At 43.1% G+C, this 20,400-nt stretch overlaps 1 protein-coding gene across 3 annotated transcripts in view; it reads right to left on the minus strand.

The window, feature by feature from the left end:
- Positions 1-154: 154 nt before the first annotated feature.
- Positions 155-20,400, minus strand: part of UBE2F (ubiquitin conjugating enzyme E2 F (putative)) — a 60,862-nt gene continuing 40,616 nt past the window's right edge. For 2 of the 3 annotated variants that reach the window (XM_058809171.1, XM_058809170.1), the window contains one exon: positions 155-2,154. In XM_058809171.1, coding sequence (XP_058665154.1) covers positions 2,104-2,154 — 51 coding nt within the window. In that variant the 3' untranslated portion in view covers positions 155-2,103. The remainder of the gene's footprint in view (positions 2,155-20,400) is intronic. The other variant, XR_009274985.1, reaches the window with a different exon arrangement.

A 20,400-nucleotide genomic window follows, 5' to 3' on the forward strand; every position in this document is an offset into this window, starting at 1 on the left:
TATGTACATACATACCCCCACCCCCTTCTCCCCAATCTCCTCACCTTCATGAAAAATATTTTTTCCTGGACTGTGAGGTGATGAGAGCTAGGATCCCCCCTTCCCCATGAGCACAAACCAATGCTCAGAACTCCTTGTACAATGTGTACCAGTATCCAAACTTTATTATTCTGCTCATCTCCAGGCAAGCAACAATACAGGGAAGGGGTGAGACAGGATTGTTGTGGGAGGCAGGGAGGGCTCTGATGGCTGCAGCTCTGTGCTCACAGGGCTGCTGGTGCTGGCACAGCTTTCCCTGGCTGCCCTGGGCACAGCAGCAGCAGCTTCCCAACCTCAGTGGGGAGCCATCCATGGTGACAGCCCAAGAAATGGGGACTGTGACCCCTCCTCCTGCCGACAGCACCAGGGTGCCTCTACAGCAAGAACTAATTTGTTACAGCAACCTGGTTGAGTTTTTGACTCAAGAATAAGAGAATCCCTCTAATGCCATAAACAAAAACCAGATGTGTTTCCCAACCTTGCTATTTCTGTATTTTACCCCCTACCTTTGCTGATATATCTGTTTTGGCAGCAAAGATCTCTCACTGCAGGTGCCTGCTTTAAACACTGAGCTGATTCTTGTTTCCCTGTGAAATGCTGTCTGCAGGTGAAGCTCTCCATGCCAATCCCTGCATTCCAAGCCTCCGGCAACAGCTACAGGAGCTGCTGAAGCTGCAAAGGAAAAGGCACAGGGAGAACTCAACACAGAAGTTTCATTCCTACAGTTTGCACCCCAGCTCTGCTGTGCTCTTGAGGGAGATTGGTTTAATTTCCTCAGCATCTGCAGCAGAGGAACAGCAGGAGAGAATGAAGGGGAGTAAAACCCCAACAGTCAATGCCCAAGTGTCACACACACACTCGCTCTGCATGAAAGCACACAAATATTTATTTCCTAGTTTGTAAAAGCTCAGCTGGGCTCCATCAGCTCCTCTGTGTGCTCCCAGTCCTGGAGGATGCCCAGGGAGCTCTGGCACCAGGACTGAAGCCTCTCCTGCAGGCTCCCAGTGCCACCCAGCTCCTTACAGAAAAGGCACCTGCAGCATCACATTCTCCCAAATCCAGAAAGCCAAATGTGCACAAGTGGGGAATGTGCTGTGGTTCCAGCTGTGTCCTTGCCTCCAGTGCAGGAATCCTGGGAACACAATCAGGTGCTCTCCAGGTAACAGTGCCTAAATTTACCTTCGTCAGAGCAAACAGCATCTGATGCTCCCTCAGCACATCCAGATTGGAAAGCCAAAGGCAGATTTCTTTTTTAAAAAATCTCCCTTCCATTAATTTTTTCACAGAAATATATAATATATATATTTTATATATTTATATATATAATTTTACTAATACTAAACATGTACTTAAGTTACATATTAGCCTGTATTTCTTTTAACTACTTCACACAATGAGTAGAAACAAAAAAACAATAAACCTGTAGCCCAAACAGGGCCTGAAATTAACAAAGTAAAAATTCCAAACTGTGACAAAAACATACTTACATTAACCAGCATTGAGAACTTCAATACCAGAAGCAGAATCTCATTTTGCACTTCCACTCTGGCAAGCTCTAAGCCTCAGCTGAGTGATTCTGAGAAAAAGCTCATTTTGTTTTTTCTGCTCATCAAAGGCAACAGTTTAGTGATTTGGTTTACAGGAGACCATTTATTGCCAACTCGAAGTGTTCCAAAAACATGCCACCTTTTCTGCTTGGGCTGTTTGGGTTTGCTTTTTTCCTTCCCCCCCTCCAGATTAGGCAAGAGTTTAAAAAAAAAGTGTAATTACAATTTCAACAGTGACTTCTTTTAACTTCTCAAGCATACCTCATCAACAGGATATACAGTACAGTTCAGAAGAGTAAACATTTGTAAAAGGAAGCAGACAACTTTTTCAACCAACAGACACAATTTCTTGCTGTATTTATGCTGAACTCTCCTTTGAACATGGACATGTTATGAAGTTAGTTTTCTTCTTCAGAACAACGTGGACACAGGACTGGTACAAGCCAGGCTGCTTTGGCTGCTGCTGAGGTTAAGGACAGCTCTGGAGCCGTGGTCCTGCCATCCATCCATCCCTTCATCATCTGGCGTAGCGCTTAATGTAATCTTCCACTTTATTCCGAAAGTCCTCCTGCAGGGAAGCACAGCTCTGTTAGCCAGGCACAGCAGGGATGGGCTCACAGGGAAATGTGCCCCTGGCAGGAGCCCTGAATCCTTAAAATGAGTGCTCTACAGCAATGGAATCAAGGGGACACTGGGGAATCAAGTGGGGAAAATCTGCCATCACCAGCTACAGCTTAGGTGCATGTAAGAGCGGCAGTGAGGGACGTGGTACTCCAGGGGCTCTCCAAAATCCAGGGTGGTGGGCAACAGAGCCTGTGCCTACAGCTGTCAGCTCCAGCTGCAGGCAGCCCTGGAGACCCTCAGTTTAGGTTACATTGCATTTTATACTTTTCTTTTGGTTACAATGCATTATATACTTTGCTGAGCATCTTCCTACAGTAGAACCAATCTATACCTTAACTTTTATCTATAGCCCATCATAACTGCTATAATTACCATATTCGTGTTACTGTTCTCCAATCACTAAAAGTCAGCACATTACAGTTTAAGCTAGAAGTTGTTTTTCAGTTTTCTTGCAGTAGAAAATTCTGAGACCTTTTTTCTACTTGCAACTTTGCTGACTTGTTTGCCTGTGCTCTCTTTCTGCTTGGTAAAAACATCTTGTTTGAGGTGGGTTTATCCTTTGCTCTAAGTCATAAAAACCCCTTCTAACTAACACACCCTTTGCCTCCCTGGTTATCCAGTAAGACTGGCTCAGCAATTCTTTTCTTCTATATCAAAACTTGCTTCCATCTCTATTCCTTCTTCAGACTCTACATTCAAAAATCTTTCTGCTAAGCATCCATATCTGTGAGACTTGCTTGTCAAACTTTCATCCTTTTCAACAGGTGCACACACACTGCCTGCTATTCCATAACCTCTGTATCCAGGGAAAACCAGACAGTTCTGGTGGTTTATGCTTATAAAGCACAGAGATGCTGAGCAAGAAGAAATTCTGACATGGTGTGATGCCTGTGCAAGCAGGGATGCCAGGCAGACACCACATTCCTGCCATGTTATTCTGTGCCATTCACATTCTCTGAAAAAATCTCTTCACCCAGGATTTTTCACCTGGGAAGCTGAGAAGCCTCAAGAAAAGGAAAACAATTCTTATCTCATTTGCTTCTCCTGTGCTGTGCTCATGTGGAATGTGGTTGGAGATTGTTCACCCACAGGTGATTGTTCCATTGGATTCTGCTGTGAGTTGTTTTGGCTCTTTGGCCAATCAGAGCCAAGCTGTGTCAGACTCTGGAAAGTCAGCAATTTTCATTATTATCTTTTTAGCATTCAGTAAGTATCCTTGCTGTATTCTTTAGTATAGTATTTAATATAATATAGTATTATAAAGTAATAAATTAGCCTTCTGAGAACATGGAGTCAGATTCATCATTCCTGCCTTCATTGGGACATTCCCTGCAAATAAAATATTATTCTCACAGGCTGGTATTAAATATGTTCCACTCAAACACACCAAGGGCCCTGTGCTCCAGAGTGCATTCTGCTGGATTTCCTGCTCCCATTTTGTCTGGTGCTGGAATACAAAGTAGGAAAATCTGGGAAATGTATGTACTCACATCTGTTAAAAAAGAAAACAACTAAAAAACCAATGCATGCAGTAGATGAGGAGATTTTGAAGACTGTCCTGGTACACTGGAGATGCCTGGAGAGCAGAGGCCATGGAAGCACTGAAATCCTCTGCCAAGGCTCTGCTTTTACTGGGAAGGGCACAAAATCCCCCTGCCATGACCTGTGGGATCATAGCAAGGCTTCAAACAATGTCACTTGTCAGCTCCAGGTTTGCCAATACACAAAATGATGCCTTTCAAAAACATGCCAAGTGTTTTGGCACAGACCACCCAGAGCTGGACATCAGGCACACCAGGAAGGGGCACTAATATGACCTTTTTGCCTCAGTCAAGCTTCAAACACATCAATATTTCCCTGGCTCTAACACCACACTTCTAACACTTGAGTTCAGCTCCCTTTGTGAAGGTTTGGGTTTCTGCTGCTGAGTGAAAGGATAAAGGTTATCCCATGGTTCAAATCCAAAAGGATCAAAGCAAACCTATGATCCATGAGAAACTGTGGTTTCACTTTTCAGCTGGATCAAGTTGCATCACAGATATCCATAAAAGTGCAAAGTGCTCAGAATCTCAACAGTTTAAAATGCAGTTTAAGGCCAGAAATCCTGTTACAAACAGGGCTGCAGAAATCCCACTCCTCCTCAGGAACAGGCTGCCTGCTCTTTTGGGGTGAAAGAGCAGCTATTTGGGTCCAATATGGCACCTGCTAAAGGCAACAGTGTGTGTAGTGACTTTGCCACTCTGCTGCAAGCACACCGTTTCCACACTCATCCAACTGCATGCTGTGTTAAAAATGCTGTGTTTTAAAAGCTAATGCCATCTCCAGCTGCAGTAAAATTCCCAAACCCAGGGAATTCCAACCCATAGATGCAGGTTATGATGGCTGTGGTGGAAACTGAACTCACTGAGGGCTTCTTGCACATTGTTTCCTGTGGGAAATGGATTTGTAGAGAACTCTCAAAGGCTGACCGAAGGCTCACATATCTGTATGTAAACTTTGGGATAAGAAATGCTGACTTAGATATGCCATGGAATAGGGCAGACATTGAGAGAAAAATGGAACTAGAAACAAGTTTCAAAGGATGGCCTTGCAAATAAGACTGGATACTTGGGAGAAATAAAACTATAAAAGATGCATTGTAGTGGGAGCCACGAGGGGTAATTTTAGATTATTGGCTTTAAGGCATTTACAGCATGGTGTGGCAAAAGCTGATAGGCCAAGAAACACAGTGTATTATAATTAGAAAATAGTTGAATGTATTGTAATTAAAAAATAGTTGGCTTCTGATTGTGATAACATTAATTATAACATCTGTATTGTCTCACCATTCTCATGAGACTGAAAATAGAATGAAAGTTTTTAAACGCCTCTCAGTTGCCCCATCTCTGGTCAGAAAAGGGCATAATCCAAGAGTTTCCCACTCCTGTGTTTCTCCAAAAGATGGATGACTACAAGCAACTGAGCCCAGGGCTGGGAAACCCCCCTGGACACACACAGAGCTGTACAATAGCCAAGAGCAGGGCAGTGCAGGCAGCTCAGAGCACCCCTGGCTATTCCCTCTGTCCCTTTATGAGTTGTTACACAGGGAAATGGGCTCTCAGCAGGGAAGGCAGAAGGCTCCAGAAAGGCTCCCTGTCACTCCCAAGGAGCTGATGGTGTTGGCAGGATGCATTCACAAGGTGCTCTGTGTGTGTGTGAACAGGAGGGGCTCAGCCCAGAGCTGCAATGTTCCATCCTCTCCTGCCATATGGCTCAGCACCTCCTCATTAATGGGGGGCACTTCTCTCTGGGCACAGCTGCTTATGTGCAACACTGAATAATCAGAAGCAAAATAATTCAGCAGAGCAGGATGTACCCTGCATTATAAAAAGGCAAAATGCTGCTAGAAATGAGAAGGGAAAGGAGGATTCATAACATCCCTTCAAGGATGTAACATGTCCCACAGAAAGTGCCCTCTGTGTTCAAACAAAGATGTTTTGTTTGTACAAAGAGGTTTCATAAATGACCATTATATGAATAAACATATAAAATAAACAGGGCAGGGGACAGTGATTTTCAAGGGATAAAGAGAAGGTTTCCTTTCAGTGAAAACTTCCTGCACACAAGAGAAGCACAGCTGCAAAAGGGAAGCCCTGGCACCACCAGCCCCTCACAGTGCAAGGAGCCTGAGTGCCAAAGATGGAAGAGGAAGTTCCCAAAAATGGCATCCTGCAACAATGGAAGGAGAGCCTCCACAAAGACAGCATCATTCAGAATCCTCCAAGTCATTTATAAACCCTTCATGGACACAAGGCAACTGGTTCTGGGGCTGACTTCAGGCTAAAATAGCTCCAAAGCCAAACTGGACACAAGAACTCAGGTGATTTTTTTAAGGTTGGTCAAAATTTATGGGGCTTTTGGCTTTGTTATTTTGAAGACAGATACAGCAACAGCCAAACCTTCACAGACTGGCCACAGATGTGGTCTAAAATTACTAAATTACTAATTACTAAAAGCATCTGCTGTAAATCCACACTGGGAGAGTGATCAGAAAGGCTGTGCACAAGGGCCTGGAGTGACAGGGAAGGGAAGAATGGCTTCAAATTGACAAAAAAATAGGTTAAAATTGGGTATTAGGAAGAAATTCTTCTCTGTGGGGATGGTTAGCACTGGCACAGGGTGCCCAGAGCAGCTGTGGCTGCCCCTGGATCCCTGGAGTGCCCAAGGTGAGCCTGGACAGGGCTTGGATCAACCTGGAACAGTGGAAGGTGTCTCTGCCATGGCAGGGGTGGGATGGGATGAATTTTAGGGTCCCTTCCAACCCAAACCATTCTGGGGTTCTGTAATTGTATTTAAGAGCACTTGGGGGAGGATATGTAGAGCCTCAACCCCAGAAGAGAGTTCCATTGTGCCCTTTCAAGAGGCATGGTGAAACACACACTCAAGAACCAGGCACTGTTTCAAAAACTGACATTTGACCTCATTTGGCAGCTCTGGGAGAAGAGATTCCATTTTTTCAACTGTTTATACTGCACCAAGTTATGCTTATTAACTGCTTGTCTTTTATTAAGCTTTTAATTTGTAATTTGCTCAGTAATCCAAAGCAAACACAATATTTTGGTGACAGCTCCCAGAGAAGCCTGGAAAAGTTCTGATGGAAACTTTCCCTAGGGAATCTTCTTTATTTATTTAAAACAAATTATGTATAAGCATTACCCAGAAATAAAATTTTATAAATAGGTATTAAAAAAATTCCAAAGCAGATTTAGCTCATTTATTAGCCCTAACATACTCACTAGTGGTACACCCTGCACTGTTTGGCCAGTCCCTGTGCAGTTTAACACATCTGTCCCCTCACTGTGACTACAACCATGATATTGCGATGAATTTATGATCTACCTCCACACCCTTTAGATCCACAATCCTCTAAAATTCCAGTGAAACCAGAAAATGATCACAGATAATTGCTCCTGCCCTTCCCTCTTCTGTGCTAGCAATCATAACAGTAGTAATTCTTTTTTTTAAAGCAGCTCTATTTTAACAGAACATTATCTCAACCCAGCATTTATCACCAAGGTGAAATTCCAAATACCCTCTGCTAGGTCCTGACTTGTGGCTCTTTGCAGTGATCAGCAAAGGGGGTTCTGAGCAGCAGCAAAATGGCATTTATTACTCAGTGCAGGCTTTAGGATTTAATAACCAGGCAGATCTACCCATTAGCCCTATGAATTATACTGAAAGGCACCTTTTCTTTCTTTCCCCCTTGCAGAAACAATAAGTACTCACACCCATCAACCCCCACACATCCCCTCCCATTTAAGGAGCTGAATGAAACCTTTGAGTAGCACAGAAATCTCAAGTATGAGGTGTTTTTTTTACAATTCTTGTTCCTGCCTTGCTCTCATTTCTCTCTCATTGTTTTATTCAGCTCAGTCTCTACAGGATGTGAAGAGTTTTCCAAGCTCTGTAATTAAATTTTAGTTCTCCAAAGAAAGAGAGGAGTAGGGGGTGAAAAACCTGCACAAAGGAATCTCCCACAAGCTCTCTGCTTAGCAGGTGCATCACATCCATTTCCATGAATCCCAACTGTGATTTTAAAATCCTGTGATCCCAACTTCAGATTTTAAAATTCTCCTAGACACCAAGCCACTGTCATTTTGCAAAATGATGAGGAAATGCTTTAGCAGATTTCTTAGTAGCCAAGTCATAAGGAGGGGGAAGAAAAGGTAAATTTTTTACTGCAGGGAAAAAAAAACCAACCAAAGCCAGAACACACCACTGCTGGTACTTGGAAAAGAGCAGCATTGTGAGGAAGAAGATAAAGACTAAGGTTTGGATTTTTAATTTTTTTTTTTATTTTTTTAGTATCTGGACACAGAGTTAGGTTACAGAATTGGTGTGGGAAGCACTGACCTGCCTGCCAGGACAGAGAGAAGCTGCAGATACCTTCCACAGACACAGCAATTCATTGACACAACGAACACATTTGCACATTTGTTTGAGATTTCACATCTTAAGCAGAAACCATTTCCCTCAAGCTTCCACAAATTTTCTGCTGTCTGGAGAAAGATAAAGGGAGAGAAGAACTCTCTGAAGTTCCCAGAGGAGGAGCAGGCTATGGATGAGATAAATACACCTAAATCCTGTTGGTGCAAAGGCAAGAGAACTGAGCCAGATGGGGAGAGCCAAGCAGCTTCCCAAAGGAAACTGTGCCCTGGATCAGATGCAAGGAATGGAAGGAGAGTCTCCAAAAAGACAGGATCATTCAGAATTCTCCAAGTCATTTTATAAACCCCCTGGGGCTTGATGGAGAGGGAGGACAGGTCTCTTATTGCCATTTAACATTTCACCTGTGCTGCTGAAAACAGAAAATGGGAATGAGCCCAGGGAGCAGAGACTGCTCAGGAGCTCAGGAGCCTCCTCTGCTCCTCCAGGGCTGGCCCAGGCTGTGGCAAAGGGTTACACAAAAGGAAAATAACCTGAATTATCCCAATTCCTCTGAGGCCAGCCTCCTGTGAGCTGCACACACACTTCCACCCTTGAGGATGCCCCTCATTGCCAAGAGAGGCTCTGTCCCTGGGCTGCAGGATCTGCTGGATGAATCACAAGCCCAGGGGGAATGGGAGCAGCCTGGCTCTGGCCAGGGGTTCTGCAAGCTCTGCTGCAGGAGATGATGTTCAAACCATCCTGACAGGGCAGGTGAGGCTCCCAGAGCTCAGAGTCCCTGGGAACAGCCCTGCCATATGTTCCCTTTCAAAAGCCAAGATGTTCCTAAAGGATGCAAAGCAAAGATTCCTTTTAAGCCACTCAGCTGCCTGTAGCATCTAAAACAAAAGCTTTTTAAAACATCTGCATTTCTTCCACATTACCTCAGCAAATCAAACCATCTGCAAAAGCTTAATCAACTCTGCTGAACCTGAGAGAGGCTCCATCCATAATCCAAGTGTTATGGAAGATGGGGAATGGTTGCTATAAATACTTGCAGCATTAGAGAAGTAATGCTTTTCCTATTTACATCTGTTAGCACAATTAGCAGCTGTGCTGTTGCTCATTTGCACATGCCATTTAATGCACTTTGTGCTGGCTGGGAAAAGCTTTCAAAGGCTGCTACAAGGACACAGAACATAAACTAGGGAGGCAATCCAAGAAAAACCCCAGTGCAGCTCTGTACATGCAGAAATGCTGCAGAAAAACAAAGATGTGCTCTGCCATGGCTGCCAGGGTTTCAGTGAGAACAACAAACACCAAACAGGGAGCTTGGGGGAGCAGAGGAAGTGAAGGATTCACTGCAATAAATATGGAGATAAATAAATGCAATGACTCACAGGGAGAATTGTTATGAAAAGATGTTTTTGGACTGGGATGGAACTGTTGTTCTTAATAAGCCATTAAGCTGTAATCAGAGAGTAATAAAAACCCCACAACAAAAGTTAAACAGCTTCCAAAAAAACCACATCAAGCTTGAAAGCCTTTTGGGACCACATTCTTTTCCAGTGTGGTAAAAGCTTGGAAAGCTGAGGTTAGCCAGAGGTAAAGATCTACTTCAGCTCTTCAGATACACCTTGTGGGTGCATTTAATTAAAAGAATTCTTCAGTGTTTCATAAGAACTCAAGAAGAAATCTGGGAAGAGATACTTGATTCAGCAGCCAGGAATAAATCTGAGTTTCTTCTTTCACCTGAAGGAGGTTAATCACACTTTCCTCACTGCAGTTTGTACTGTTATAAATAAAAAGCAGTGTTCACACAAATATTTGGAAATAGGAAGAGAGATTGCAGGATGTCAAGGGCTGTGCAGGGCCATCCATTTAAACCAGGGGATGGGGTTAAGTGGGAAACCTCATGCTAGACCAAGGACAGAGAGATCCCAGCCCAGAGGAACCAAGCACAGCAAGGATGAGCTGTGCCAATTTAAGCAACAGCATTGACTCAAATGTTCTACAATGCAAACAACATAAAAAATGAGGTCCTGGCAAAGGCAGCTTGGAGCACACATGGTGAGAGCCAGCTCTGTTTGTGTCCCTGTCATGACCAGGATGAGCAGCCCTTCTGCTCTCTACCCTTCCCTGAGCTAAGAGCCTTCAACAAGAGCTTCTGACAAAGTCTGACACTGAACAGGCTGAAAATGAAAACTTCAATTTACATCCTACATTCTTGGACCTAGACCAGAAATCAAAAGCCTGAAAAGTTCCTGGTTTTAAATCAGTACTTATTTACAGTTTCTATGGGTATGAAGTAGTTGTATCACCCCAAACTGTTTTCTGACACAGCCTTGGATCTCACCATAAACTCTCAGGAACTTCCCTTTTCTCACTGTAATTTCTCACTAGGAAAGACTGTGACCTCCCAAACTTCACATCAGAGTAATACCAAAATTGTGTGGAGGAGTTGAAAATGAGAAATACAGCCTGAAGATGAACTGAAAACAACAAAAAATGGCAAGAGGTAATCCAAGGAGATGTTATGAAAAGCAGAGCAGAATGCAGGCAAGCAGAACAGCTAGTGTGACAAAGTCCATAGTTTTACAGTGATTTATATAATGTCACTCTTTCTGTATGCCTTGAGAATTAATAATTCACAATGAAGAAGCAGTACTTCAAAGCCTTGACCTCAATTACTTCTACAGCAATTTTAACAGCATATCTTGCTCCAATGTTGGGAGTAAGAGCCAGCAGCACTGAAAATGGAAAAAATCAGAGTTGCACAAAATCCCCTAAAAATTCATATATGCAGCAGTGTGCCCACTAATTACTTCAGATGTGGCTAAATAGGGAAGAGGAAAAAAGACAAGAGCAAGTAAAAGCATGTGATCAGTAGGAAGCAATGGAACAGCCTGTGGTGTTTGAATAAAGCCTCACTCAGCCTGCAGGAGTCTGGAGCCCCTGCAGCCAGGGAATGCCTGACACAGGCAAGAAAGGGCTTTGGCATGCAGAGACAGCAGAATGTGAGTGCTCACAGAGAGGCAGACTCATTCTGTGCACATTCCCTGGCATTCTGCACCCCCTGAGGGCTCTGCTCTGAGCTGGGTGTGCCACAGAGCCCACCTGGAGCTGTCCTGGCTCTCTGCTGCTGCTGCCAGTTTTGGTGACAGCCACAGAACTGATGTAAAGACTGTGCTGCTCTGTCACATCTGATGGGATGTGTGTATTTAAAAGCTCTGGGGACTGATGGGGAGGCTGGCATGAGGGACAGGTGGGTGGCATCACTGCATAAACCTTGTTCCTCTGCCAAAAACAAACCCTACAAAGCAATGCAATCGCCAAAGGTTCACTTCAGTGACACTGGGAAATGAACCTGCTCAAAGGCTGAGCTCAGCAGGCCGTGAGCAGTGGCAAAGAGTCACTGCCATCCCCAGAGGTGACTCTGGAAAATTCCTCCTGGAAATGTCTCAAGGATGAAGTGCTGGAAAAAATACAGAGCAAACACCCCCTCTAATGTGATTCAGAATCATTTCACTTGGTTCTGCTGGTCATGAGCAAGAGAACAAAGAAATGTTTCTAGCACGTCCTTTAATTTGCATTCCACTAAAATGTAAGATTATTTTCATGGAACCTGACAGCTGCCTTGCCAAGTTTTCCAGAGGCTCCTTACTTTCATCATTATCCATAATTTTATATTTCTTCAAATTATTCTGCTGCTGTTACAAGACTATCAGACTGACAGACTCCAACTTTCATCAGAGAAGTGAAAGGATAGAAAACAGAAAAGCTTTAAAAGCAACAGTAGCACTGGGCTGACACATCTGTACACAGCACAGATGCACCAAACACAAGAACATTTTGTTAAATCTTCTTCACAGTTTTTAGTCTTGGGGTATGGAGGAGAAAACATCACGCTTGTCAACTCAGTATTTCCTTGACCCTCAGCTCCACAGAAGTCCTTCTGTGCCACACCTAATTGCTGTTATCTTGTACTTCAGTATGTTCCAGAGCACATTGTTTAGTTTATAATATATGGAGGGATTCCCCTCCTTCCCCTGGGCAATTACATTTCTACAGTCTAGGAAACTTCAATCAAAAATTTACTTTAAACCTGAAGTGCCCTGCAATTCTGAATCTCTCCCCACTCAAACTAATTGGCATTAATCACATTAAATTGACTGCTTCTAAGGCTAAGGCATCAACTTTCTTTTCCTTTTCATCTATTTCAGCAACTATCTGTACTACAAGGATATTACCACCCTGATGACAGCTTTTGCTTCTCTTTTGGAAGAGATAGCCACAGACTTTAATCCCACATGAGAGAAAATTTCCCTTCAGCCCAGGAATTATAGCTGGGACTGCCAGCAGAACACAGGAAATAAATCACTGGAAATAAATAAAGTGGCCACTCATCCTAAGCCACTGCCAGCCATGAAGAGCAGCTCTCCCCTGAGCAGCACAAGGAGAATGGTTTAAAAACCCTTTCTGTCAGTGTCAGAGGCTTCCCAGGAGAGGGTGGCTTAGAGCTCCTTGCCAAACACTCTTTACTCTCTTTAGCACAAGGCTGGAGGGCTGAAGTTTCCAAGATGCAACAGAGAAAAGCCCTGGGATCTAACAGAATGCAGCTCAGCACTGATTCAAGCCACAGGCCAACCTCAGTTCTGACAACCAGAGACAAGAATTTATTTTGCAGGCAGATTTAAAGAATAAAAAGTAAAATGTCAAGATATAAAAACTGGTTGCTCCTTCCCTTGTGCATTTTAGCTTATCTGGGCAATGGGAACCTTTGGCACCTGTGAGCACAAAGGGCAGCACAGCAGAGCAAAGTGGTCTGGGTTTATTCCTACAAAAGTGATCCTGTCAGAGCACAGATAAATCAGGTGAGAGAGGCTGTCTGTGGAGGAACATCACAGCAAGGAAAGGATAAGGAACAGAATGCAATTTAAATGTCAGGCTGTTAATCCAGGACTAAGATGATCCAAATGAATGCCCAGCCTCCCACTGCTCCATTGTCCTACCCTGGGTGAATCATTTCCCTCTCCACAGCACTCCAATTCTCATCAACAAACTTCCAGCAGCTCTCCAGCCTTGAAATTTAGTTTGGTTGCCCAGCACTGCAATTTGTGGACATCAGATCCTATTCTATTCACACAAAAATAAGTGTCAAGCCTACAAATTCTGGAGTAAACCAACATTAAGCTCTTCATGATACTAAAAATAAAACAGCCACCTATTTTTGTTTAAAGCTGTTTTGCAGTTTATAACAAAAGATAAATAAAAGATAAATGAAATCACTTACAATGACTGCTGAACACTAAAAGGAAAATCAGTACAAGATGAGCCTGCAGCCAATGAAGAAAAAACCCCAAATTTACAGTGGAAAAACACCAATTTTCATTCCTGATGAAGAAAGTAAACTCTTAAACCAAAGGATCATCTTTTTTGCCACCTGTTAAATCTGTCAGTGTTACCTACACATTTAAACTTTACTGACAGACATCTGTGAGTTTTCAGAGAATATCAAAACCAGAATATTCCAAATTCACCCAGTTTACTGGTGAGACCTGGTTTATTCTCTCCCCTATTAAATGAAATCCCCATTTCTTTTCCCAGAGGGATTTCAGCCCAGGGCTTCAGAAGCTCAATGCCACTGAAGAATCCAAAGCAGCTGTTGTTTTGTGCAGCAAGCCCTGCAAGGGCTGGGGGAGTTAGAAGGGCTGGTTTGGAGTTGAGGGTTATGTTAGATGGTGCAGGAATCTGAGAACCCCTGAGCTCCCATTTCACTGTTGAGGAGCACACACCCCAACAGGATCCTCTGGCCAACTTCTTTCTGTTGCTGCAGCTAAATAAAAGACAATAAAAGCAATTGCCCAGTCCTGCAGGATGAAATCTCTGCAATCCAAGCACTCAGAGTGCCTGACCAGAGGCTCTGCCTCATCACAGGAGGGCTCATGTGATAAGCACCATCCTTCTGACACTCCCAGGTGAGGAAACCCAGGGGGATCTCTGAACACACAGGGCAAGTCAATTGTTCCTGCAGAACTTGGACCAAGGCTGATTTTTTTCCCAGTGCTAAGACAAAATCTGCCAAAATTAAAGTGGCTGCCCCATCCCTGGAAGTGTCCAAGGAGCACCCAGGGACAGAGGAAGGTGTCCCATGGCAAGAGGTGGCACTGAATGGTCTGGAGGGTTCCCTCCAAACCCCACCACTCCGTGACTCACATGGAAATAAACTTGGAGCTTACATGCTAAATGTTTTACTACTGAAATAAAGATCTTTCAAGGCAGCAGGAAAAAAAAATTTGGCTTGGTAGCTTTGTTACTGAATTATTCACACTGGTGACAAGGCAGGCAGGACATGATGACAAGCTGAATTTTCACACAGGTTCCTTTCAAGTCTGCCAGCACAGGCAGGAGTCCATGGAAAAGCCCCAGTCCCTGACAACACCTCACTTGGCAGCTGGAACCAATCCCCTTCTCTCCTGTCACTTTGTCAGAATGAATGCAGCCCTAACCCAGGCAAGCACCAGCACTGTGCCAGAAATAAATTCCAGAAAATCTTCTTTATTGTTGATTTCTCACTCCTTTATGCCACGTTCAAGAGGTCAAACTTTGATGCTTTGGTTTTTTAACCCCTCAAAAATAATCCAGCTCAATCTGTTCATGCTTTATGAGCACCTTGCACACCCAGCACATTGCTCCTCCAGCAGCAGCTCAAACACCATAATAATAAAATACTTTTAAAAACTACATTCAAGGAAATATTTTTGAAGCATTTTCTCTGTTCTAAAGCAAATTTTCCAGCTGCCTTGAGTCATCACTAAACTTGACATTTGAGCTTAAAAAATGGTAAGAGTAATTATCAGAACTCTTCATGTATCACTGTCACTGTTTGAATACAGAACTTTACAGGATATGTTTGGAGAAAAATTCCAGCTGGCTGCGATGGGAAACCATTGGCAAGGGTGAAAAGCCTGACAAGAGAACTGGGCTAAAAATAATGAGTGAATGAAAGAAATGAGCATTATTTCTTAAAAATTCCTTAGGGAAGGCATTAGAGAAAGCAGTTTGCCATTAAAATCCCTTGGAGTGCATTCCCTGGCTGCAATCCAATAAAGAAACATTCAGACAGAAACATGATATCAGCTTGGGTCATGGAGGTATTTGACTTTTGAGCCACCCATGTGCTTTGAATACTTTGCAAAACTAAAGCATTTCAATTTTCTGTTTCTTCAGGGACCACTACCCACCAGAGAACACAGATTATCCACAATTATCTGGAAAATAAAATGCCTGTTTAGAGCCATTTCTAATGCTTTTTACCACAAAAAACATCTCTGAAATGCACAGTGACAGGATGCAGCATCCACAGCCCATGAAATTTTGATTATACTTTATATTCTCTAAGTGTTTTATATAGAAAATGTATTTTAGAGAATCTTGGACAATTTTGGTGACTGCTATCCAAACAAGATGTTTTGCACCCAAATTGGCCAACAATTACTACAGATCAGTGAATAATATTACTAACTCCCAGACAGATTTAAGCCTCAAGGAATTAAGCCATAAATAAACTGAAAAATACCAGAATCTAAGCAGTCTGGAGGTAAGAAGTAGCAAGGAAAAGACCTGATGTCTTCTGAACAGGAAAAATCCTGCTAAATATTCAAATATGCCTTTGAAATAAAAATTATAAAGATAGAGGAGGTACAACAGAGAAACAAAGAAGCTACTGTAAGATCACTTAAATAAATTACTTTAAACCAGGAGATATGAGGAAGAAATACAGATAATGAATATTTTCTTCCCCAAATTTCCAAGTTGAATTTTATTTTATGTTGTTTTTTTGCCTGCTTAGAGGATCCTGTGGCACTGGCATTCACAGCATGCTTTTCATTCAGATGTATCAAAGAGCATTTCAATCAGACTGATCTCCTGAGATAGGAAATCACATTAACAGAAGAAAACTAACTTCATCAACATGATCAATGATGAGATAAAACAGAATCCAAATCTGAAGGCATTATTTAGTTTCAAATACTTCTCTTCAGCTCTACAGAAAAATGGAATTTGAAGGGAGGCTTAAATCCAAATGTAATTATGCCCTTATTATGCATGAGCCCAGAAATACAAAGCCAGGAGGATGAAAGCACAGCTGGCCAGGACTTCACTTTGGAGGAGTCTTTAGGAGGATGAGATCTGAAATGACACAGAGGCAGCGAGCTCTGGGACTCTTTAGCTGTCTGAAGGCAGCAGCAGTGCAAGGACAGAATTACTGCAAATTTCAGCAGGGATAAAAGACCCCAAATCCGCCCCCTCAGATTAATAACTCAGAGAAGAAAGCACCAGGAATAACTCAGAGAAAGCACCAGGCTCTCAGATTGGGGTTGGATAAAACTTGAGGTGGGACACAGGGACAGGAATCCCTCTCCTCTTGGAGATGTGCTTCCCAGGCCAGACCTGAAGTGTCTGATTAAAAACAACAAAAACAACCAACAAGGAGGAAATCACTCTTGGCTAAACAAGTTTTACAACCCCAAGCTGCTGCTGCTTCCTGATGGCTCCAGAACTGAGGAGGCTGTGCTGGGCAAGTGGAAATTCTGGGAGGAAATTTAAATTGTGTTTCCAGAGGGATGCCTGGAGATCCTCTACAGAAAATCTGTATTTATTTCTTACTTTCATTACTGACTTGCTGACAAGCTTCTCTTGCCATGGCTCACCTGCTCTCAGGAGGTCTCTGGCCCAGGCCCTGACACTTTGTGCTGCTGGTTCCTGCCCAGTTCCCCAGGGGTTTCAGAGAATTCCACACTGGTTTGGGTTGGAAGTTCATCCTATTCCACCCCTGCCATGGGCTGGACACCTTCCACTATCCCTAGCCTTGTTCAGCCTGGCCTTGGACACTTCCAGGGATGGGCAGCCACAGCTTCTCTGGGCAATGCTTGAACAATTAAGACTCTCCTGCAAAAATTTTGACCTGTTTGCTGTTTAAGGGCTCTAACAAACTGCCTACAACTATGAAATGTTAAAAAATTACCACCTTTGTTTATTATTCTACTGTAATATTAAGAGCTTTTTTACAATGCCTGTTCTTCATCTGTGCCCTGCCAGACCTCATTTTCTCTCCTGCTCTGTTGCAGAGTTTGTATGACAAAACTTAAAAGTCCAATCTGTAGGTTATGTCTTTTCTTTCCACCTTTCCAGCTACATTTTTTTTCTGTAAATTAGATTATTTTCTCCATATTTTTCCTTCCGTAACTCTGATGTAAGACTTATGGATATCTAAGGGAGATGCAGCATTGAAAGTCATTTGTCCAGCACCCAATGTTTTGAAGATGCCCCTAGAATCCTGCTGCCAGTTGTGACCAAAAAAATCCAAAACCTCTGGCACTCACAGAGCAATTGTGGCCTCCCCATCTTTTCTTAGTTCCATTAATATAAGTTTTGTTAACTCTGTGAGCAGATCTCTTCAGTGAGATCTGTACTCAGCCACTGTTCCTGATTACCAATGGAATTTCTAATGGAGTGAGATCAGTGCTCTCACCAGTGAGGACACCATGACAGTCCTCAGGTGACTTCAGGAGAACATTCATCCCACGAGAGTCACCAGAACCACCTCCAAGGACCACAGGCAGCTGAGAGGAGGGCCTGGGTATTTAAAGCCAAGTTTCCTACAGAACTGAGGGCAGAAAACCTTCAGAGGCAGCTTCAGATTCTGTAACACCATGAATTTCATAAATCCATCTCCACAGAAATAATCCTGAAATAAAAACTTTATCAGCCAGAGAAACCTTTAATTAAAATTTAAAAATTTAAAAAAGAATTGCAAAAGTCAATCCAGAGCCAAACTCCTCCACACAAACTTATGCAAAATAATTGAGCTGCTTTAATAATTAAATGCTGCTTTCCAAATAAAATCAAGGCTCACTGAATTAGGTAAAAAAATGTGTTTGAAGTGGGTCCTTGGCAAACACTCACCTCTTCCCATTAGATTTCTCAGCTCTGGCACTTCAGAGCTGCAGGTAAATGTGATAAGCTGGATTTTCACAAGGAGGAAGAAAAATTCCCTGCCAAGTGCAATCTACCTGAGGCTTTCACAAGGACACAGCACCAAGCACTGAGTGAGGACTGATGGGCTGCACTGAGATGGAAACAGCACAGGGAGATGGAACTCAGCTTCTACCGCTGAAACAACTCCTGATCACAGGCATGAAAAATAATAGTGTTTGCTAATCTGCAGGATGACAGAAGTTTGCTTGAATTGCACCAAACAGAGGGGAAGTATAATTAAAATAGTCACAGCATTAGGGTTTTTGACTCAGCAGGCCTAGGTGAGGAAGAAATCTAAGGAATAGTTGGAAAAACATTTCTACTTTATGCCACACTGAGCTTGCAATGAATTTTCTGCTGTGTGTTGTACAAATGGCTTTGAAATGTTTTTTGGCAGAAGTGAACACCTCTAGGAAATGCAAAGGTTTTTACATTTTACACTGGCAAATCACCATGTCCTGAGGCAGCTCCCAAAGCAGCCATGACACATGGCCATACAGAGAGCATTTCCTAGATTTCAGCTAACAAATCACACCCACAGCACCTCTGCATGAGGAATACCATGTCCTGAAGCACTAAGCTCACTTGGTTTTCCACTGTCAAGCTCTTCCAGAGCCTGGATCTCCCAAAAGATCCCCAATGTTTCAGTGTTCAGCCTGCCTGGCTGCCAGAGAGCAAATCACACAAGCTCTATGTGTTTGCTGTATAAAAACCAGCAAATCCCACAATTTTTAGTTCACATAATTTTTAAGTGAGCAGTCATTAAAACTTAAACACTTTCTCATTGCTTTAGAATCCATGGGATTGATTGATAATTAATGGCTCTGGCTATCCATAACTACTGACAGTGACTCCTGTGCTAAATGCAGAGTGCTCCAAGCTCATTAATTAGTAAGAACTTCTTTAAATTCTGCAAGAAATCAACAACCAAACTGCTGAGATTGTATCAGTGTGAGAAGACAATGCTGGGCAACTCCTTGCTCGGTTTACACAGACACATCAATCATCTTTTTATCATCTTTTTGTTCTGATTTATTGAGCTCTACACCAGGAGAGGATGCTTGCTTATCTCCCAGTGACTGTGACTCAACTGCAGAGCAATGTGGGCACCAGAGATGTCCAGCATTTGGGAAAACAGATGTTGCCCAAATTTGTTGTACAGCCTGCCAAAAAGTACTGGCACCTAGTAAGGTGTGTGTGGGAGAAGTGCAGAATTAGTAAAGCTGCATAAACAAACACATTAATTTTAAAAATAATTTGTAGAAGGGGCTTGATGCTCAGTGACTGAAGGGAGCTGCAAAGGAACAAGTTTAGTAAGTGGCAGCTCCCTCCTGGAGCTGAAGGAAGTCAGGCAGGGCTGGAAGCTGAAGCTGCACCAACACACATCTCAGGTAGGACAGGTTAATAAGGCAATTAATTTATGGAACCTGAGCTCTGAATTTTATATCTTAGAACAAGGCTGCTTTTCCAAACATGCTCAGATTTAATGCAAGAATGGAGAGGTGCCTCACAGAGAAATGGATCACAGCAGCCCCTTCCAGCCTGACCCAACACAAACATTCCCAGCACAGCTGTTTCCCAACAATCAGCAAGAAGAATTTGCTACCTCTGCTGGGATTTTTCCAGCATCTGCAAGGCAGGAGTGATTTGTGATGACCTGGAGCTGACCAAAGCCAGCCTCAGCTCTCACTAACCACAGGCAGGACCTGGGATTAGCTGGTACCCTCAGGATTTCAGATCTGAAGGGACATCAGTGAAATTGTGAGTCACCTCCTCTGGGAGAAGCACAGCAGACAGCCCTGGGTGCAGTTTTTGGCTGTCACACACCCCACACTCCCAGGACTCCCCTGCACACAGATGTTTGTATGCAGAACTGTTTCTTGCACATCTGTCCATACAGATACTGCACATTTATTACATATACACTATTTTTATAATTCTATTACACATGTAAACAAGTCTCAGAAGAAAGAAAACAAATTAAGATTCCCATATTAATCCTATTGGGCATTGCAGGTATTTCTTAAGAGCCAGGATGGTACCACAGCAGTCTGACTCCACAACAAAGTGTTTATGTAAAATATGACATCTCTGCCACAGGGAACCAAAACAACTCAGGCTGCAAGTGCAGCTTTTCCTCTCCCTTGCATTATTTATTCTCTCCACAAAGGCATCATTGGGTGTTTTTGATGTCACCACAAAACACACTACAAAAAATCCAGCCCTACCTGGTGCTGTCGTTACA

The sequence above is a fragment of the Ammospiza caudacuta genome, chromosome 8 (assembly GCF_027887145.1).
Source record: "Ammospiza caudacuta isolate bAmmCau1 chromosome 8, bAmmCau1.pri, whole genome shotgun sequence".
NCBI classification, from domain to species: Eukaryota; Metazoa; Chordata; class Aves; order Passeriformes; family Passerellidae; genus Ammospiza; species Ammospiza caudacuta.